Here is a 15891-nt window from a genome sequence, read left to right as displayed (position 1 = left end):
CCCCTGGGGGGAGGATGCCTCTCTCTGCCTCCTGCGGTCAACTTCAGCAGCCTGGGCTGGGTTGCTCCGCCAAGCTTCAGTTTAGGGGACTGAAGAACTGCGATCTAGGATCTAGACAGACACTGCGGACACTGCGTATGAACAGGAGCCACCAGCAGAGGTGGAAGAGAAAAGCTGAGGCCGCTGGGAATGGAGGTAGCTCCCCGACATCATCCTGTGTGCCCCGAAGCCTTCCCCCTCCACGGCTGGTTGCCCAGATTTTCTTCCCGTGCCGCTCACCTCAAAAGGAGACAGCCTGTGACAGCACAGGCCTATGATCCCAGCACTCGAGGCTGAAGCAGGCGGATCACCAGGTGTGCAAGGCCAGTCTGGGCTACATAGTGAGACCTTGTTTAAAAAGAAAAGCAAAGACAGCTCCTGACAGAAGCCATGTGCCTGACAAGGGAACTCCGAAAGCTGCCCAACGGGTTAGATCCCTGCCCCTCTCCACCCCAACCTTGCTTTCTTTCCAGCCGCTGCTGTGGGGGGGACCCTGATGACCGACCACGGGTGCCATCCTGGGGGTTCTCCCCATCCTTGAGCCCCAGTCCCTTTGCTGATCCCAAACCAGCTAGAAGCCCGGCCCTGTGGGAATTTCCTGGAGTGGCCCTGAAACGGGAAAGAAAATCCAAATGGTTTACAAAATGGGACCATGGTGGTTTGGGGTGTGGGGGAGCTGCTGGGAGGCTCTGCAGTGGGCAGGACGTGAGAGGAGGTCAGGGTCTTCTGGGCCCCCAGCAGGGCAGCTTCCGTGCAAACTTTCTAGGGACAGAACCAGGTAGAGCCTCTGCGTTTCCAACGCTTGGGCTCACACTTGCTAAAATAAAGGAAGCCCTTGAAACCCAGATAAAAACCTTGACCACACCCCTGTGACCCTAAAGCCCCATGCACACGAGACAGGTAGCTTTAAGGAAGGGTAGGGGTAAAGAAAATGGGATTTAGCTCAGCGGCATAAGTGCCTGCCTTGCAAGCAGGCAGTCGTGAGTTTGATCCCTGGTACCGATAAAAATGAAAAAGACAAAAAAAAAAAAAAGAAAGAAAGAAAGAAAGAAAATGTCCCCCAACCTCCTCCCACCCTTACCTTGCTTTCTCTGTTGTGCTATTAATACACTGATCATGGTGACACTATGGGAGCTGTCAAACTTCTGAGCAGATACCCTTTTTGAGCTGGGCATGGTGGGGCACCCCTGTAATCCCAGGAATTAGAAAGCTGAGGCAGGAGGGTTGCCATGAGTTAGAGACCAGCCTGGGCTACACAGCAAGACCCAGCCTCCAATAAAAATAATCAAACAGGACATCATTTCGGAAGCCTCTCTTAGAGGAATTCTGCTTCAGCACTCACTTATTCCACAGATAGTTCAAGAGCACCTACCTTGTTCTGGGTACAGAAACGGAGCAATGAACAGAATAGATAGATAGATAGATAGATAGATAGATAGATAGATAGATAGATTTCTCTCTACCTTCTTGGGACTTAAATTCTAAAATGTCAGGAGGTTTTTATAAATGATTTCTGGGGACAGGAGTGTTCCTTCTTTATTATAGGAGCTCATTTTTTTAGTTTTTGGAAAGAATCCATACTACAAGTTTATCAAATTTCTCTACTAGCAAGCATGGTTTAGAATACTAAGAAGACAAAACAAAACAAAAAACCTATGAAGCCAGGCGTGGTGGCTCACACCTGTAATCCCAGCACTCAGGAGGCTGAGGCAGGAGGACTGCTTCTAGTTTCAGGCCAGTCAGGGCTACAAAGTGAGCTCAAGGCCAGCCTGAATTGCATAGTGAGACCCTGTTTCAAAAAGACAAAAATATAAAATAAATAAAAATACTAGGGCACACGAGGTGTGGACACTTTGCAGTCCAGAATCATCTCCCCAGCCAGGATGGTTGCATTTCACCCCGTCTCTGTGTTTTCCCCGCCCCTCCAAAGTCACTCCTTAGCGGAGTGGCCTGTCCTAAGGAGCCTGGGCTGCAGGTCCAGCCAGCAGGGAGAGACCAGGGCATGACCCCGGGACATAGCCCTAGCCCCGCCCGCTGGCCTGGGCAGTCCCTGGACAGCGGCTCCATCGGGGCTGGGAGTAGGGACCAGGCAGGCATTTGAGGCCTGAACTCTCCGTGAACCGGGAAGGGAAGGGGGTGGGAGTGACAGAGTGGAGCGCAGGGACAGGCCAGCGGCCAGGGGAGGCTGGCCGGCTTCTCGGGGAGCCTCCTGAGTAAATACTGAGCTGCTCATCTCCAAGGTGGGGGTTGAAAGAGGGCTGTCAGGCAGGGTAAACTGAAGGCAGCTCTGGCCTCCACGGAGCAGGGGCACCTCTTTGGGAGAGCCCCCCCTCTTCCGCTGCCCTCAGGGGATGGGACTGCAGGGCTCTGAACATTCTGGACCCTGCTGGTGATCTTGAGAGCTTGGAGGAAATGGAGGAGAGAATTTTTAATTAGCTCTAACTAAGCCGGTAGAATCTATTCAACAGGCTGCACCGCCACCCTACTGTCCCGTCCCGTCCCCCTGCCGCATCCAAGTGTCCAAGTTCCCCTGTCCTCTCCGTCTTCTGTCCTCCAAGGAAGAGACACTCCAGGCGGAACTCAGCTTATGCCAAACCCGGAAACGCAGGCCAGGGGGCTGAGGCCATTTGCCCAGGGACACAAAGGAGACCAAACGGCCCCCTCGCCTCCTGCCATCTCTTCTCTGAGAACCTGACCAATGTCTTTGCCAGTGAAGAGACTGACAGAGGTGACGTCCCAGAGGTCAGCCAGCAAAGCCGGGTGCTGCCTCAGCCTTCCTTTCTCCCGGGAATGGAGATTAAGTCTTCGGCATCCCCAAGTCCCCTTCCAGCCAGCGCGTGCTCTGAGAGCCAGGGAGGTCACCAAAGGTGAAGCTTCTGGGATACTGTGGCTGAATCATGGAAAGAAGCCCTGAGCACCAGAGGAAATGAAGTACCTGGCACACCTGCAGGGGGCACCATCCTGCGGGGGCCAGCAGAAGTGCACCCCCAGAGTTACAGGATGAGGCTGTCTGCCCAGGGCATCCTTCCTGGGACCCTGTATTTCCTGTACCATGCCCGGGGACTCCCCTGACCTGGTTCCTTCATAATTATCTCATCCTTGGCAGCAGCCAGCCCTACGGTGACAGCCCCAGGCCGGTCCGCTGGTGTGTTGGGGGTGGGGAGGCGGAGGACGCCGCTTCCATGATGCCGAGAGCCAAAGCCACTCAGCATAAGAAAGGTCACAGGAAAAGGGTCTTTGTGACCACATAAAAGGAGATGATCGCTACCCAGCACCTCACTCTGGGCAGGAAGCTCCACTACTGTCCACCATTTAGGTTTCCGCATCTTCCATTCTGCATCTAAAGCAACAACAACAAAAAGGAAAGCGGGAGCCCAGGCATGAGGTGGCACAGCTGACAGGAAAACCTCTGCCTCTGTCCCAGAATGCAGAAGGGTGGCGAGAGCCAAACAGCGGAGGACACGAACAGGGAAGGGTTCAAGCAGGTGACCCAGGTGCTCCGAGCTGCTGAGACAGTCCTCGCCACCTGTCCTAGCCCAATCAACCACGGGCACCAAACCAGAAATATGGGTGGCATGTGGGCACGTCCAAGACACACCTTGGAATCCGCTGGGAACAATAGAAAGAAGCCAGCATGTCTCTTTTTAATAACGGTGATTGTCACAGTTTACCTTGATATATTAGGGTCTATATTAAATCCTTTAATCCCAACACCAAGCCTATGCGATATTGTCTCCATAGTGTAGATAATGAAGCAGCAGAGAGAATTATGCAACTCTGAGGTCCTAATTTGAGGTCAACTTTTGACCACTTTTTTGCCTTTCCTATTTATCTTTTTCTCTTTCTTTCTTGTTTGTTGTTTTTTTGAGACAGTCTCACTGGTCTTGAACTCAGTGAGGCCTCCAGCTCTGCGGTCCTCCTGCCTCGGCCTCCTGACTGCTGGGATGACAGGCTGGCCCCACCACACCCTTTGGGAGGTGTTGTCATTGTCCTCTTGTACACCTTCCCACCCTGTCCCACCAATTCCTGACCAGCAGCTCACAGTGGCATAAAACTTTCTTTCTGTCTTGTTCAGGAGATCAAAGGGCCTCACGTGGAGAGGACAAATGCTGAGGAAAAGCAAATGAACAAGGGGAATTCACACTTGGGACTGAGAAACAGATGGTGCTGGGAGCTGCGTGGAGGGCGGGGGCTTGACAGCCCCCCAGCAGATCAGCCAGGGGTGGCAGAAATCTCTCCTGAGCCTTCTATTTTCAAAATTAGAGATTTTCTTTTTTTGAGATCTAGTAAATGGAGATGAGGGGGTAAAAACTTCCAAATTTTTGCAAAAGAAGAGAAAGCTTAGGCATCCAAAGGCCTAGGGGAACCTATAAGTGAAGCATTGTGGCCTCCACTGTGAGAAGTCTACCAGGGTGGGTTAACTTTGTTTTTGGTCTTCTCCTTTGTCTTCTACACACCGTGATCTTTTCTTTTTCCAAATAAATAAATGTCTTCTTGCAGACAGGGTCTGGGGCCTCAGATGGGGCGGAATTCCAGGAAGGGACCTGACCTTTGCACTGAGATGGAGCTTGGAGGTATTAGGAATTTTTTTGAGCCTGGCTCTGGTGAGGGAGAATTGGTTTGGCCTCACCCTTCCCTGGAGGACTCTAATGGCCTTCTCTGCTGTGACCGAAAATCAAATGTCCCGGCCGGCCCCCCCTCCCCCGGGGACCCCTCCCCCACCATCCCTGACCACAGCTTGTCCTTCCTGCCTCTCTGCCCACCTGCCCAAGATGGGCAAAGGTTGGAGGCTCCACAGAGCTCTCTGCCAGCTCACAGGAAACTACGGCAGGCTAGCAAGGGGAGTTTTGTCTCTGCAGACAGTGACTGGTCCCCTCGGTCAAGGTGACCCCTTTGGGGAAGCCAAGCTTGGTAGCAATTTCAATTAGATATAGAAAAGCAGTTAATAGATTTTTTTTTCCCAAAGACTGAGGGCAAGGCGGCAGCCTCCGGGAAGGCTGGGCTTCCTCACTGGCCAGGCTGTGCCGTTATTGATGGTGCTGCTTCCCCAGCAATGTCACCAGTGTCGTGGGGAAGCAAGCCAGGGCTCCGAGTCATTGTCACTGTGTCTCAGAGGTCACAGGTTACACAGATGAGGAGGGGAACAGATCAGACTCCCCGCTTGGGTGACTGCTGTAACCTCGGGGAGCCTTTAGACTGGGTGGGGTGGGAGATGGGGTGGGGTGGGAGTGAGCCGGCAGGCATCAAGCCGGGCCTAGAGGCCGTGGTCTGTGCTGACTGCAGCACTTAGGGACCGGTGAGCGATGGCCATTTGCCGGCAGCCACCAAGCTTCGCGAGGCCTGGCCCCCACCTCTGTCTGTCAGACCTAAGGTTTGCCAGAGGGACGGGTCTGAACAATAGCTGCCTGCAGGCTCCGGTGGCTTGTTTGGAAAACCCAGGGGGGCCTGGAGGTAAGAAGGTCAGTGCGGGATCCCAGTGATCTCAGCAGCCTCAGGCTCCAAACCCTTGGCCGCCCACCACTTCCCCACCCACCCACAGCTAGAGGCCTCCCCAGGCCACCTTCCTCCGGACAGGTCACCTTGAGCCGCAATCAGACTCTTGGGGGCCAGAGGCTGGGACCAGACACCCCGCAGGAGTGTGTGGGGACTCTGTCCCGCGTGGGGAGCAGGGGCCTTTCACACCTCATCCCTGCCCAGCAAAGTGCTGGGGGGAGCAGACAGGACTCCCCTCCCTTCTTCCCCCACCAAATCTCCCCATCTTTCACCCTCTCCAAGCAGATCTGCCCAGCACCTTCCTGCTCCATGTCTGGTGGCTTTTCCCCATGACCAGTGGGCTGAGCCCTGTCTGGCCTGGGTGGGTGCCTGGCCCCTTCTTTTGAGGTCTGCACTCAGAGTCCTTTTCCTTCCCCCTTGAGGCGAGGCTCAGCTCTTTCTAAGCCAGCAGAGAGAGCCAGCCGCTCCTCACCTCTAGCCCAGGGCTCAGGCATCTGAGGAGCAGAGGCCGGAAAGAAGAGAGGGGAACAGAGCTTTATTGAACTGAGGTAGTCGGAGGTACAGACGAACCGGCTGCTGGGGGCTCAATTTTCCAGAAACTCAAATGTGTCTCCCAGGACTCCAGAGTTCAGAGGACACCAGCTGGGGCTCTGAGAGCCAGTGGTCCCCAGGCCTGGGCCTCCCCAGCTGCACCCCCAGGGGTAGGGGTGGGGAAGGAGTTCCTGGGTTTTTCCAGGAGACAATAAATAGGGGGGTAGGGTGGGATGGGGGCAGGCCCACCCCTTCCTGCTGGAGGCTTGCTGGGGGCAGGCCTTGCACAGCATTCTGGAAGTTTCTGAGGAAGCACAGGGTTCTAAAACCCTGTGGCCATTTCTTGATGAGGTCACTAGTGGAAGGAGACAGAGAACTTGGGGGGGAGGGAGCTGCATTAGTGCAAAAACCAATGTGCGGGCGCCGGGAGGGGGCTCATGGGGGCTTTTTGGTCATCGCAAGGCAGCTGGTGCAGTGGTAAGGTCTGTGGTGACGACATTAAGGATTAGGGTTGAGGGTTGGTGGTGACACACCGGCTCTCACGCAGGAGGACTGTCTCCCTCTCTCTCTCCCCACGTCTGGCCCAGAAAGAGGAGACCTGAGTACAATCCTCGGAGCTCAAGGCACTGTGCTGAATTTACCCGACTTGGGAGGGAAGGAGAGTGCAGAGAGCCGCAGGGAGGCTCCCACCCTTCTCCCCACCCCACCCCGCCCACGCTTTGACCTTGAACGGATCCCCAGACCCCCAAGGTGGACATGCTTCCTTCCACTTGGACAGGGTGGGGTGTCTTCCAGGCCTCTGGGCCCAACCCCCGTCAGCCCCCAGACCTGAGGACGAGTTCCCCCGGCCCTCACCCCCTCCCCAGGCCACACTAGGCTGGCGCCCCAGCCTTGGCAGGGGACCCCAGGGCGGTGAAGCTGGGGTGCCTAGGAGAGGACTGGGCTGGGGCTCCAGCTCCCGGCGCTGGGCTCGGGGTTCAGGAGGTGACGGAGCTGGGCGATGCCTCCGGGGAGGTGCAGGTAGACTGGTCCGAGGCGTCTCCAGCCGCCTCCTTGGGGCCGCCTGGGGGGACCAGGACCCCGCGGCCGCCCTCTCGCTCGCGCTTCTTCTGCTTCATGCGCCGGTTCTGGAACCAGATCTTGACCTGGGTCTCGTTGAGCTCCAGGGTGGCAGCGATCTCCACCCTGCGGGCGCGACTCAGGTACTTGTTGAAGTGGAATTCCTTCTCCAGCTCGGTCAGCTGCCGCGTGGTGAAGTTGGTCCGCACCCCGCCGGGGGCGCCCAGGCCCAGCTCGGACACCTTGGCTGGGGGCGGGGCGGGGAGAAAAGCCAGGTCAGTGCTCACCTCCGCCGCCCTCCCGTCCGCTCCTCAGGGCCCAGCACCCCATTCCGTGCAAGCTCCAGGTCCCCAGGCACCTCGCATCCCCTCCACCCTCCACTCCTGTGCTGCAGATCGTGGGGGACCTGGGAGCGCAGATCAGCGTGGGGTGCGGTGGGGTGCGCGGGGAGCCCCGCTCTTGGGGGTGCCCCGACCCTGATGGGGTAGGTGGGTGACCGCCGCCCGGACCTGAGACCCTGCAGGGCCGCTCACCTGCCTCTGCCCGGAGCCGCTGAGTCCAGAAAACCCGGCCTGGCCCAGGGGGCGCGGGAAGGGGTGGCCGCGCCGGAGCCCTACCTGCCTTGGGGGGGTTCCTCTTCACCTTCATCCAGTCGAAGGTGCGGGCCGTGGGGGTGCTGGCCTCCGACGGGCAGGGGGCTTCCTTGTCCTCGGAGAGGAGACCATAGGCCGGGGCGAAGCCGGCTGCATGCTCGCCGGCGTAGGGGGGCTGCGGCGCGGGGTAAAGGCCCTGGCCCGCCGCGCCGGCCTCGTAGCCGTCGGGCAAGCCCGCTAGCTGGGCCCCGTAACTCGAGGGGTGAAAGTAGCCACCGTCTCCTTCTGGGGTCCCCAGAGGGTAACACTGAGCAGGCCCAAAGCCCGGGCTGCAGGCGGCGGGGGCGTACCCTGAGGGCGCTGAGCTGGGGAAGGGCACCCCCAGCGCTGAAGGCGGCTGCAGGGCGGGGTACCCCGAGTTCTGCTGGAGGGCCTGGCTGGGCAGCCCCCCACCATAACGGCCCTCGCCTGTGTAGCTGTCAACCGCCTGGTCGGAGGAGTTGGAGGGGAAGGAAGAAGTTGGGGCGCTGTGCGCACCGTAGCCGCTGGGTCCCCGGTTACAGAGTGGGTACTCTAAGAAGTTCATCCTATTATAGTCCATGCGTGGAGGCCGCAGGAGGGTTGGCCCGTGTGGGGGAGACACCCTCTTGCCCTACAACCCTTCGGCAGTATGTCACCGCGCTGAGACCCGCATCCATGGCCCGGCGGCCGGCCGGGGTTAGCGGTCCCCCAGGAAGGGGTAGGCCGTGGGGGTGGGGCGCATGTGATCGCTCCCAGGCCAATGGGCTGAGCAGGCCAGAGTTTGGCAGCCCCAGCGCCCATCCATCACCCCCCAAGCATTAGCATGACAAAGACACTTCAATCACCCACAGCCCATCCATCTGAGAGCGACACGGACGCGTCAAAAACATCTTTCTTCAAAGACTTTTGGAAAGAAGGGACCAGAGGGAGGGGGAAAGTTGGAAGAATATTCAAGACTTGCCTCCCTCCCAGCCCCCAAGGCTTCAATACGCTCCTGGGTTATTAGATTTGGGGTAAATTCAACCCAGCTGCCCCTACTCTTCTCACTCCACAAGATGCCTCCCCCCAGGGCTGGTGGGGAGCCCGTCCCCCTTGGGTCCCCCCAGACTCCCACTCTGTGCATCCTTCCCCCCTGTTTGTCTCGGGGTGCAGGTGTTTAGGGGTTCGGGCCAGGGTGTGTTATTCTGGGCCAAATGGATGGCTGTGAATGGGGGGGGGGGGTGCAAAAATACCTCAGGGTGCGAGAGGCAGGCCTAGAATTCAGGGAAGAATTCATTCAGCCCCGGGTGGAAAAATGGCATTTCAAGGAAGCATTAGGGGACGCCTGGCGGGGAGGATGAGAAACCCCTTCCTCTGCCGTCTCTCCACATAAACGCTCTCCCCGCATTCCGGCCTCCATTTCTCTCCCTCTGCCTCTCTTTATATCCTCTCTGTCTCAATCCATCTCTCCGTTCGTCCATCTCGCTCCATATTTATATTCGTCCCCCACCTATCCATCAACTCATCTTTCTCGATGTATTTATCTCTCTGGAGCCATCCCTAGCAGGAGCCCGCTCACTCACTCAGACTGCGTAACTGCTGTCTCTCTCCGGGGAAGGGGGAAGAGAAGGAGGGAGCTGTGGGAGCTCCAGGCCAGGTGAGCTTTGCAGCAGAGGGGCCAGGGGAATTTTTAGCCTCTTTCCAGGGTGTTTAAAACTAGGGGAGCGCCTGCATTCCTCTGGTTCCCTTCCACCTCCCAGCATCTCCTCCCCCCTAAAACATAAATAAATAAAAATTTAAAACTCCAGGCCTGGGCTCATCCATGTGACAACCAGTTAAGTCTGAAAGGACACTCAAAAATATCCATGAATGTTCTAGAATAAAGGGCCTTCCTTAGCAGAGAGGACAGGAGGATGGAGTGGAGCTATCTCTGGGGCTCGGAATGCTAACTCACCCCCCTTTCTGGTGCTCCCCTGAGTCTGTGGGGGTGGCCTGGGGGAGGGGAGACCGGAAGTGCCTGCCTCTGTCTCTTGGTCGCTGGATGGGCCCAGTGGAGAAGCCCTTAGGTGGAGTCCATTGATTCTCCTCCCCCGACTGACTCCCAACACAAGAGCTCGGTGCAATCCCACACCCACACTCATTTGTAACCTGTCAGGGTGTCTGCCTGGCCACAGGCCTGAGGCCAGAGCTAGGGCAAGTCCAGGAGGGCAAGAGTTCAGAGAGTGGCCTCTGTAAACAACCCGGCAGGAGCAGGAGCGGAAGGGGAGACAGGTGCCAGGGGTCCAGGGAGGAGCCTCAAACCTTCTCAAGTCTCCCCACCCCAAAAAGTGCAGGATGTCCCCCTGTCCTTCTGCAAGGGACCCTGCAATCATCTCTTTCACCTTCTGAGTCGCTCTGTCCATCCCCTTTGTTGTCCGTGGCTGCCTAGAGCTGCCCCCCCTGCTGTCCCTTCTGTGTCACCAGGAGCACAGGCTTTGCTCTCCACCTGCCAGCCCTGGCTGGGAAGGGGCACCAAGCCCTTCACAAGGCCCCTGTCCCTGTCCTGCTTTAGACACAGAGGAGCTGGGGAGAGCAGGATCCACCAGCAAGTTGTCCGACAGACATGCCAAGAGACTGGGCGGAGGGAAAATGTTCTTTTGCCAAGGAGATGAGGGAAGATGGGAGAAGGGCTGGCCTGTAGACAGGTGAAAAAGAAAAGGATTAGCAAGGTGGAAACAAACGGATTTCTTTCTACTTCAACTTTTTTGGAAAGGAGTTTGTAGCTGCTTCTAAGTTTCTCTATCTCTTTCTTTCACTTTTTTGAAACAGGGTCTCACTATGTAGCTTAGGCTTGTGAACTCATCACGTGGCCCAGGCTGGCCTCAAACTCACAGCAATCTTCTTGCCTCAGTTTCCTGAGTGCTGGGGTTACAGCTGTGCACCACCCCTGGCCTGTCCCCACATTTAAGGGTGCCTTCAGCAGAGTCTGGGCCCTCTGAGTGAAGGGAACTAGAATTTGTCTTCTAGCCCTGTAATGGTTTGTGTTTAAATGTTCCCCAAAGCCTCAGGCAGTCATGGAGGCGGCTGAGTCTAAGGTTTGTGATTGGTTTGTCGTGTAGCGCTGGGATTGGTGGTGTGAGTGCTGCACTCACCCAGGGGCGGAGCCAGCACAAAATATAAAGGAGGGAAGGCTAATGCTTTTCCCTTCTGCCCTTTTTGCTCCTGTCTCTTGCTGCTGCCATGAAGGGTTGCCCTTAGCCATGCCATCCTGTCTAATTTTGCAAGTCAGATATTTTGTCCCAGCAAGGAGAGAAAAGTAACCAAAAAGAACCCCAAGTCTGAGCTAAGCCCACATATTAACTGGTTCCACCTCCTCTTCCTCTCAGGGAGAACCTTCTCTCCCCCACCCCTTGCTGTCCTAATTAAGGGCTGACATGAGAGCTAAAAGGGGAAGCAAATGCCAAATCTCTAATAAAACTACATGCATCTGTCTGGGAGCTAGGGAGATGCATCCTCCCATAACAGCTGATGTCAGCAACAGTCTGTCATAATGAAAGGAAAAGGGGAAGACTAAAGACGCGGCTGGTCCAAGAGTGCCTTAAATTTCCCTGTCGAGCAGAATAGGTTAGCACACACCTATACTCCCAGCACTTGGGAGGCTGAGGCGAGAGGATCTCCTTGAGTTCGAGGCCAGTGTCCAGTATGAAATACATAGTGAGACCCTGTTGCAAAATACAAAGAGGAAAAAATTACACTGTCTACAGCAGGTGATTGCTTTGGCCTCTGCTGTTCAAATGCACTGTGTCATGCAGTGTACCTTCTTTCTTGCAGCAGGTATGTTAAAAAATTTCCACAGGGGCCAGGGATTTAGCTCAATGGTACAGCATCTGCCTGGCAAGCATGAGCCATGAGTTTAATCCCTGCTACCAAAAAAACAAAAACAGTGAGCGTTGGTGGTATAGTGGTAAGCATAGCTGCCTTCCAAGAAAACAAAAACAAAAAAAACAGTTACCTAAAGAAACTTGAGAAAAAAATTTTTTCCATAGGCATGGTGATGCATATCTGTAATCCCAGCACTAGGGAGGCTGAGGCAGGAAGATCACTACAAGTTTGAAGCCAGCTACACAGTGAGTTCAAGGCATCAAGTCTGTGTTCCCAGCCCTCTGGGAAACTGAAGCAAAAAGATCACAAGTTGGAGCCCTGGGCAACTTAATAAGACCCTGTATCAAGGCTGGGGGGGTTCTCAGCTCAATGTGAAGACCCCAGGTTCAAGTCTCAGTACCATAAATAAATATATAAAACAAATAACCTGTCTGGAATTCACACTGTCCCCACGCTGCAGAAAGGGCTGGGAGGACCAGGCTGTTCCGGCTCCCTAAATTCCCAAGCCACCTCTTCCTCAGAACCTTCAGGCCCCTGAGCAGCACACGGGTGTGGGATTTTCTGCTTGGCCAGAGATGAAGTCCTGCTGGAAGGTAGCTCAGAGGCAGAGCCCTTGGCCATGAAGCACAAAGCCCTCAGTTCCATCCCCAGCCTGGCAGAAGGGAAACTAATCCCGAGACCACATATAGGTAGCTGCTTCTGACACAAAACACCAGGAAGGGCCTGGGTTGGACCCACACCGACACGGAGTAGGTTTCCTGGCTTGTGTAACCTTTATAGCCACACGCGTGTTTACAACTAAAACTACCCGTGAAGGTTTCTGGCCTTTGTCAGGATGGCGATGCACGCAGAGGAGCCACCCTGACCAAAAGAGGGACAGGACAGGAGTCCACACCTGGGTTTCTGGTCCCCTCTGCTCAGGAAGCTGCTTGGGGTGGGGGTTGGCAGGAGGAAACAAGGGGTCTCGGAGGTCTACCTCAGCTCCCCCCTGCCCATGTTCAGAAGGCCACACCCAAGGCCAAAAGTTCGAAACTTCAGAACAGGAAGGATCAAACTCATGACCTCGAGTTTTCCAGGCTGGTGCTTATGCTGCTGAGATAAATCCCCAGCCCCTGGGGTTATAATTTGTTCACTAAAAGACACAGCTTCTTTCTGCTGTGAGGAGGAAAGACTGGAATCTGAATTCAGCATTGTTTATTTTATTTATTTTTTGTCTTTTTGAGACAGGGGCTTGCTATACAGTTCAGGCTGGCCTTGAGCTCACTTTGCAGCCCAGGCTGGTCTCAAATATTGTTTATTTTAATGCAGGCTAATTAAACTGTCAGGAATCTGGTTGAGAACCTTTGACTGTGGGTACTGCATCTGGTAATGGGTACTAAGTTAGGGACCAGAATCCTTGGGTTCAAGTCCTTGGCCATAGTTTAGTTTAGTTTAGTTTTGTTTTTGAAGCTAGTTCTTGATGGCCTTGAACTCATGGAGATGCTCTGCCTTAGTGTCCCCAGTGCTGGAACTGGTGGCCTGGCTCCCCCTTGACCATATCTTAGCATTATGACCCGGGCCCAGTTTCTTGGCTTCTCTTAGTCTCAGCCTTGCTGAAGAAGAAGGTGGTTAACACCACTTACTCTGTCAAAGCACAGAGAACGCCATAGATGTGTGACATTAGCATTGCATGCACTTCCAGAAACAGCATGCATCAGTATGGCTTTTCATAAAACTAGCACATTAAAATACAGAAATATGTGATAAGAAAATAGCCTATGTACTATTCTCGTGTGTAAACTCTCACCGATATAATATGTCTTTTTTCAGATGCAAACTTCACTCAGAATGGAGAAGACTCTTAAGCCAGGGGTTTTCTTCCAGGCTGAAGCAGGTTTTGAAACTAAAGCCTAATATTTAATATGTGTATCTCAGACAAGTCTGAGGTTGAGTGTGAGAACATCTTGATTTTGCAAATATTTGGGCAACAGTCTCTAAGGAGGAGGTGGCCACTGCTTCTGACTGGTATTTGGCTCACAAATTGTCTTTCTCAGGGGACAAAGGCTGGATCCTGCCTTCCAGGCTGAAGGGAGGTCACGAGTGTGCAGGTTTCTGTCGGGCAGGAGTGACAGAGGACATGAGGCAGTAATGGGAAAGTTCCAGTGACACGAAGAATTGAAATAATTTTCTACTTAATTAGGTTTATCCAAATGTGATGGTGTGGGGTGAAATAGCCACTTGGGACATTTTATCAGACGCCCGCCACCCTATTGAGGCTGTGACTTTTCTGTGGTGGCTGGGAGCTCCAGAAAGTCTTAAGAGGATGGTCATCCTGGACTCTGTCCTCTAAGGAAAGAACTCTTTCTTAGGTCTCTTTGGACAGAAATACCTGCTGGGCTTCCCACAGAGGGGGAGCAGGGGAGGGGTTGTCGAGGGGGGCTGCAGGGGTCAAGGAGGAGCTGGGCTATGGCAGCCACTGCAGGCCCAGGGTACACAGCCAGGACAGGCCTCTGATGGGACTGGAGACATGGGGAAAGGTGGAGAAGCAGAGTGGGCAGGGCTGTTTGAAGGAACAGGATCTGTGCCTGTTCTCTGATGTTCCATGACCAGATAAAAGTCCACTATGCCATGTCAAAGAAGATTTCCAGTGGCTCTTTATATAAAATTGCCTACATTATGATTATGATTATTCACTTTTTTTGAGACAGGGTCTCGCTCTGTAATCCAGACTGGCCTTGAACACACTTTGTAAACCAGGCTAGCCTCATACTTACAGCATCCTCCTGCCTCAGCCTCCCAAGTGCTAAGATTATACACATATGCCACCACACCTGGCAGCCTACTCTTTACTTAAAAAAAAAAAAACGAAACAACAAAAAAAAACCTCAGCAAAATATTAGAGAAGGCAGCAGAGGATGAAAGCTGGAGAGAAACTTGCCCAGGGTACTTCTGAATAGTCCTTTCTGTGGACGCCATGGTACCTGGCATACCCCAAGGCACCCAGTAGTTCCTTGGTAAAAAGGTTTCTCTCTGTCCTCAGGCAGTCATGATTGGGGCCATGACTGTTGATGTAAAGACACAAATTAAAAATCTGTTAAAATGATCCCACCAGAAATGTGGGGATGGGATATTGTCAAACACTCAGACTCCCTTAAAAGCATCTGACTCCAATCAAAAATGAATATTTAATGCATTACTTGTGCAGACTAATGGGTATATTTGGGGCATATATTATTGCAGAGTGCATGAGAAACATTTCATTGTTCTGTTTATTTCACAGATAGAGAAACTGAGGGACAGAAAGAGGAAAGGAGCCGGGCATGGTGGTAGCACATGCCTGTAGTCCCAGCTCTTGGGAGGCTGAGGCAGGAGGATTGCTGCAAGTTTGAGGCCAGCCTGAGCTATGAAGTGAGTTCAAGGCCAGTCTGCATAGAAAGACCCTGTCTCAAAAAGACCAAAAGAAAAGGAATTGACCAGGCCTAAGTTAACTTTTTTCTTCTCCTTTTTTTTTAAATGACTCAGGGTTATCACCATTGGAAGTAATTCCTCAATCTAATGGCCCTTTGCTTTCACTATGGTATTAATGAGCCATTCTTCTCAGAAGAATGATTTACCACGGGCAGGCCAGGCCGACCAGCAACTTTCCTGGCTGCGCTGAAACCTCACCACCCCAGCTGCAGACCATCTATAACCTGTCTGTGTTCCAGGCTCCTCACAGTTGGCCCTGGCCCAGTAGAGACACGGTGAGGGTAGCCGCCTGCCACCCCTAGGAGAGTCCAGAGCCCTCCCCAGAGATCACTCCTCTTCCCCTTCCTTCCTCATAGCCAACTAGAAAACCTCCCGCTAGAGAGAGCCAGGACAGATGTCATTTGCAACACAGCAGGTCTGAATTCTACACTGGCAATGCCTTCCCTGGAATGGAAGAGGACTGGAAGTTAGCGGCCAGAAAAAAAAGTCCCAAGTTCTTCTGTCTGGAGGAAGGCAGGCAGGTAGCAAGGTGACACTGGATCTAGCATCCTTCTCCAACTTCAGTGTTCCCAGCAATCACAAAGGGAGTTGATGACCAGTCGTTTCAGACTCAGTAGGTCCAGAGCTGGGCCTAGGAGCCTGCAGTTCTAAGCAGGGACCTGGAGCCACAAGCTCCTCCTCCGCCCCAGGCTCCTGGGGGGGGGGGGAGTGTCCCCTCCAGCAGAGCAGAGTCTTTTTTTTTTTTTTTGGCATTGATGAAGGGTGCTCTCTTTTTGACCAAAGAAAGCTGGAAGGTGGGTAATTAGCCAGATCCTTTTGGTATTCTTGATCTTTGTAACAACTTGCTAGAACTGCAAGAGCATTTTTA

General features: G+C 54.0%; 1 protein-coding gene across 1 annotated transcript; it reads right to left on the bottom strand.

Annotated features, from left to right (window-relative positions):
- Nucleotides 1–6060: 6060 nt before the first annotated feature.
- Nucleotides 6061–11592, bottom strand: Hoxb1 (homeobox B1). Its single transcript, XM_003466891.4, has 2 exons — nucleotides 7740–11592; nucleotides 6061–7369 (listed from the first exon to the last, which is right to left on the bottom strand). Exons 1-2 carry the CDS (start codon nucleotides 8314–8316, stop codon nucleotides 7041–7043), a joined length of 906 nt encoding a protein of 301 aa, XP_003466939.1. The 5' UTR covers nucleotides 8317–11592; the 3' UTR covers nucleotides 6061–7040.
- Nucleotides 11593–15891: the final 4299 nt, after the last annotated feature.

This window comes from Cavia porcellus, unplaced genomic scaffold (genome assembly GCF_034190915.1).
Source record: "Cavia porcellus strain 051 isolate PalLab524CR breed Dunkin Hartley unplaced genomic scaffold, mCavPor4.1 scaffold_6, whole genome shotgun sequence".
Taxonomy (NCBI): Eukaryota; Metazoa; Chordata; class Mammalia; order Rodentia; family Caviidae; genus Cavia; species Cavia porcellus.
This window is presented reverse-complemented; position numbering and strand designations above follow the sequence as displayed.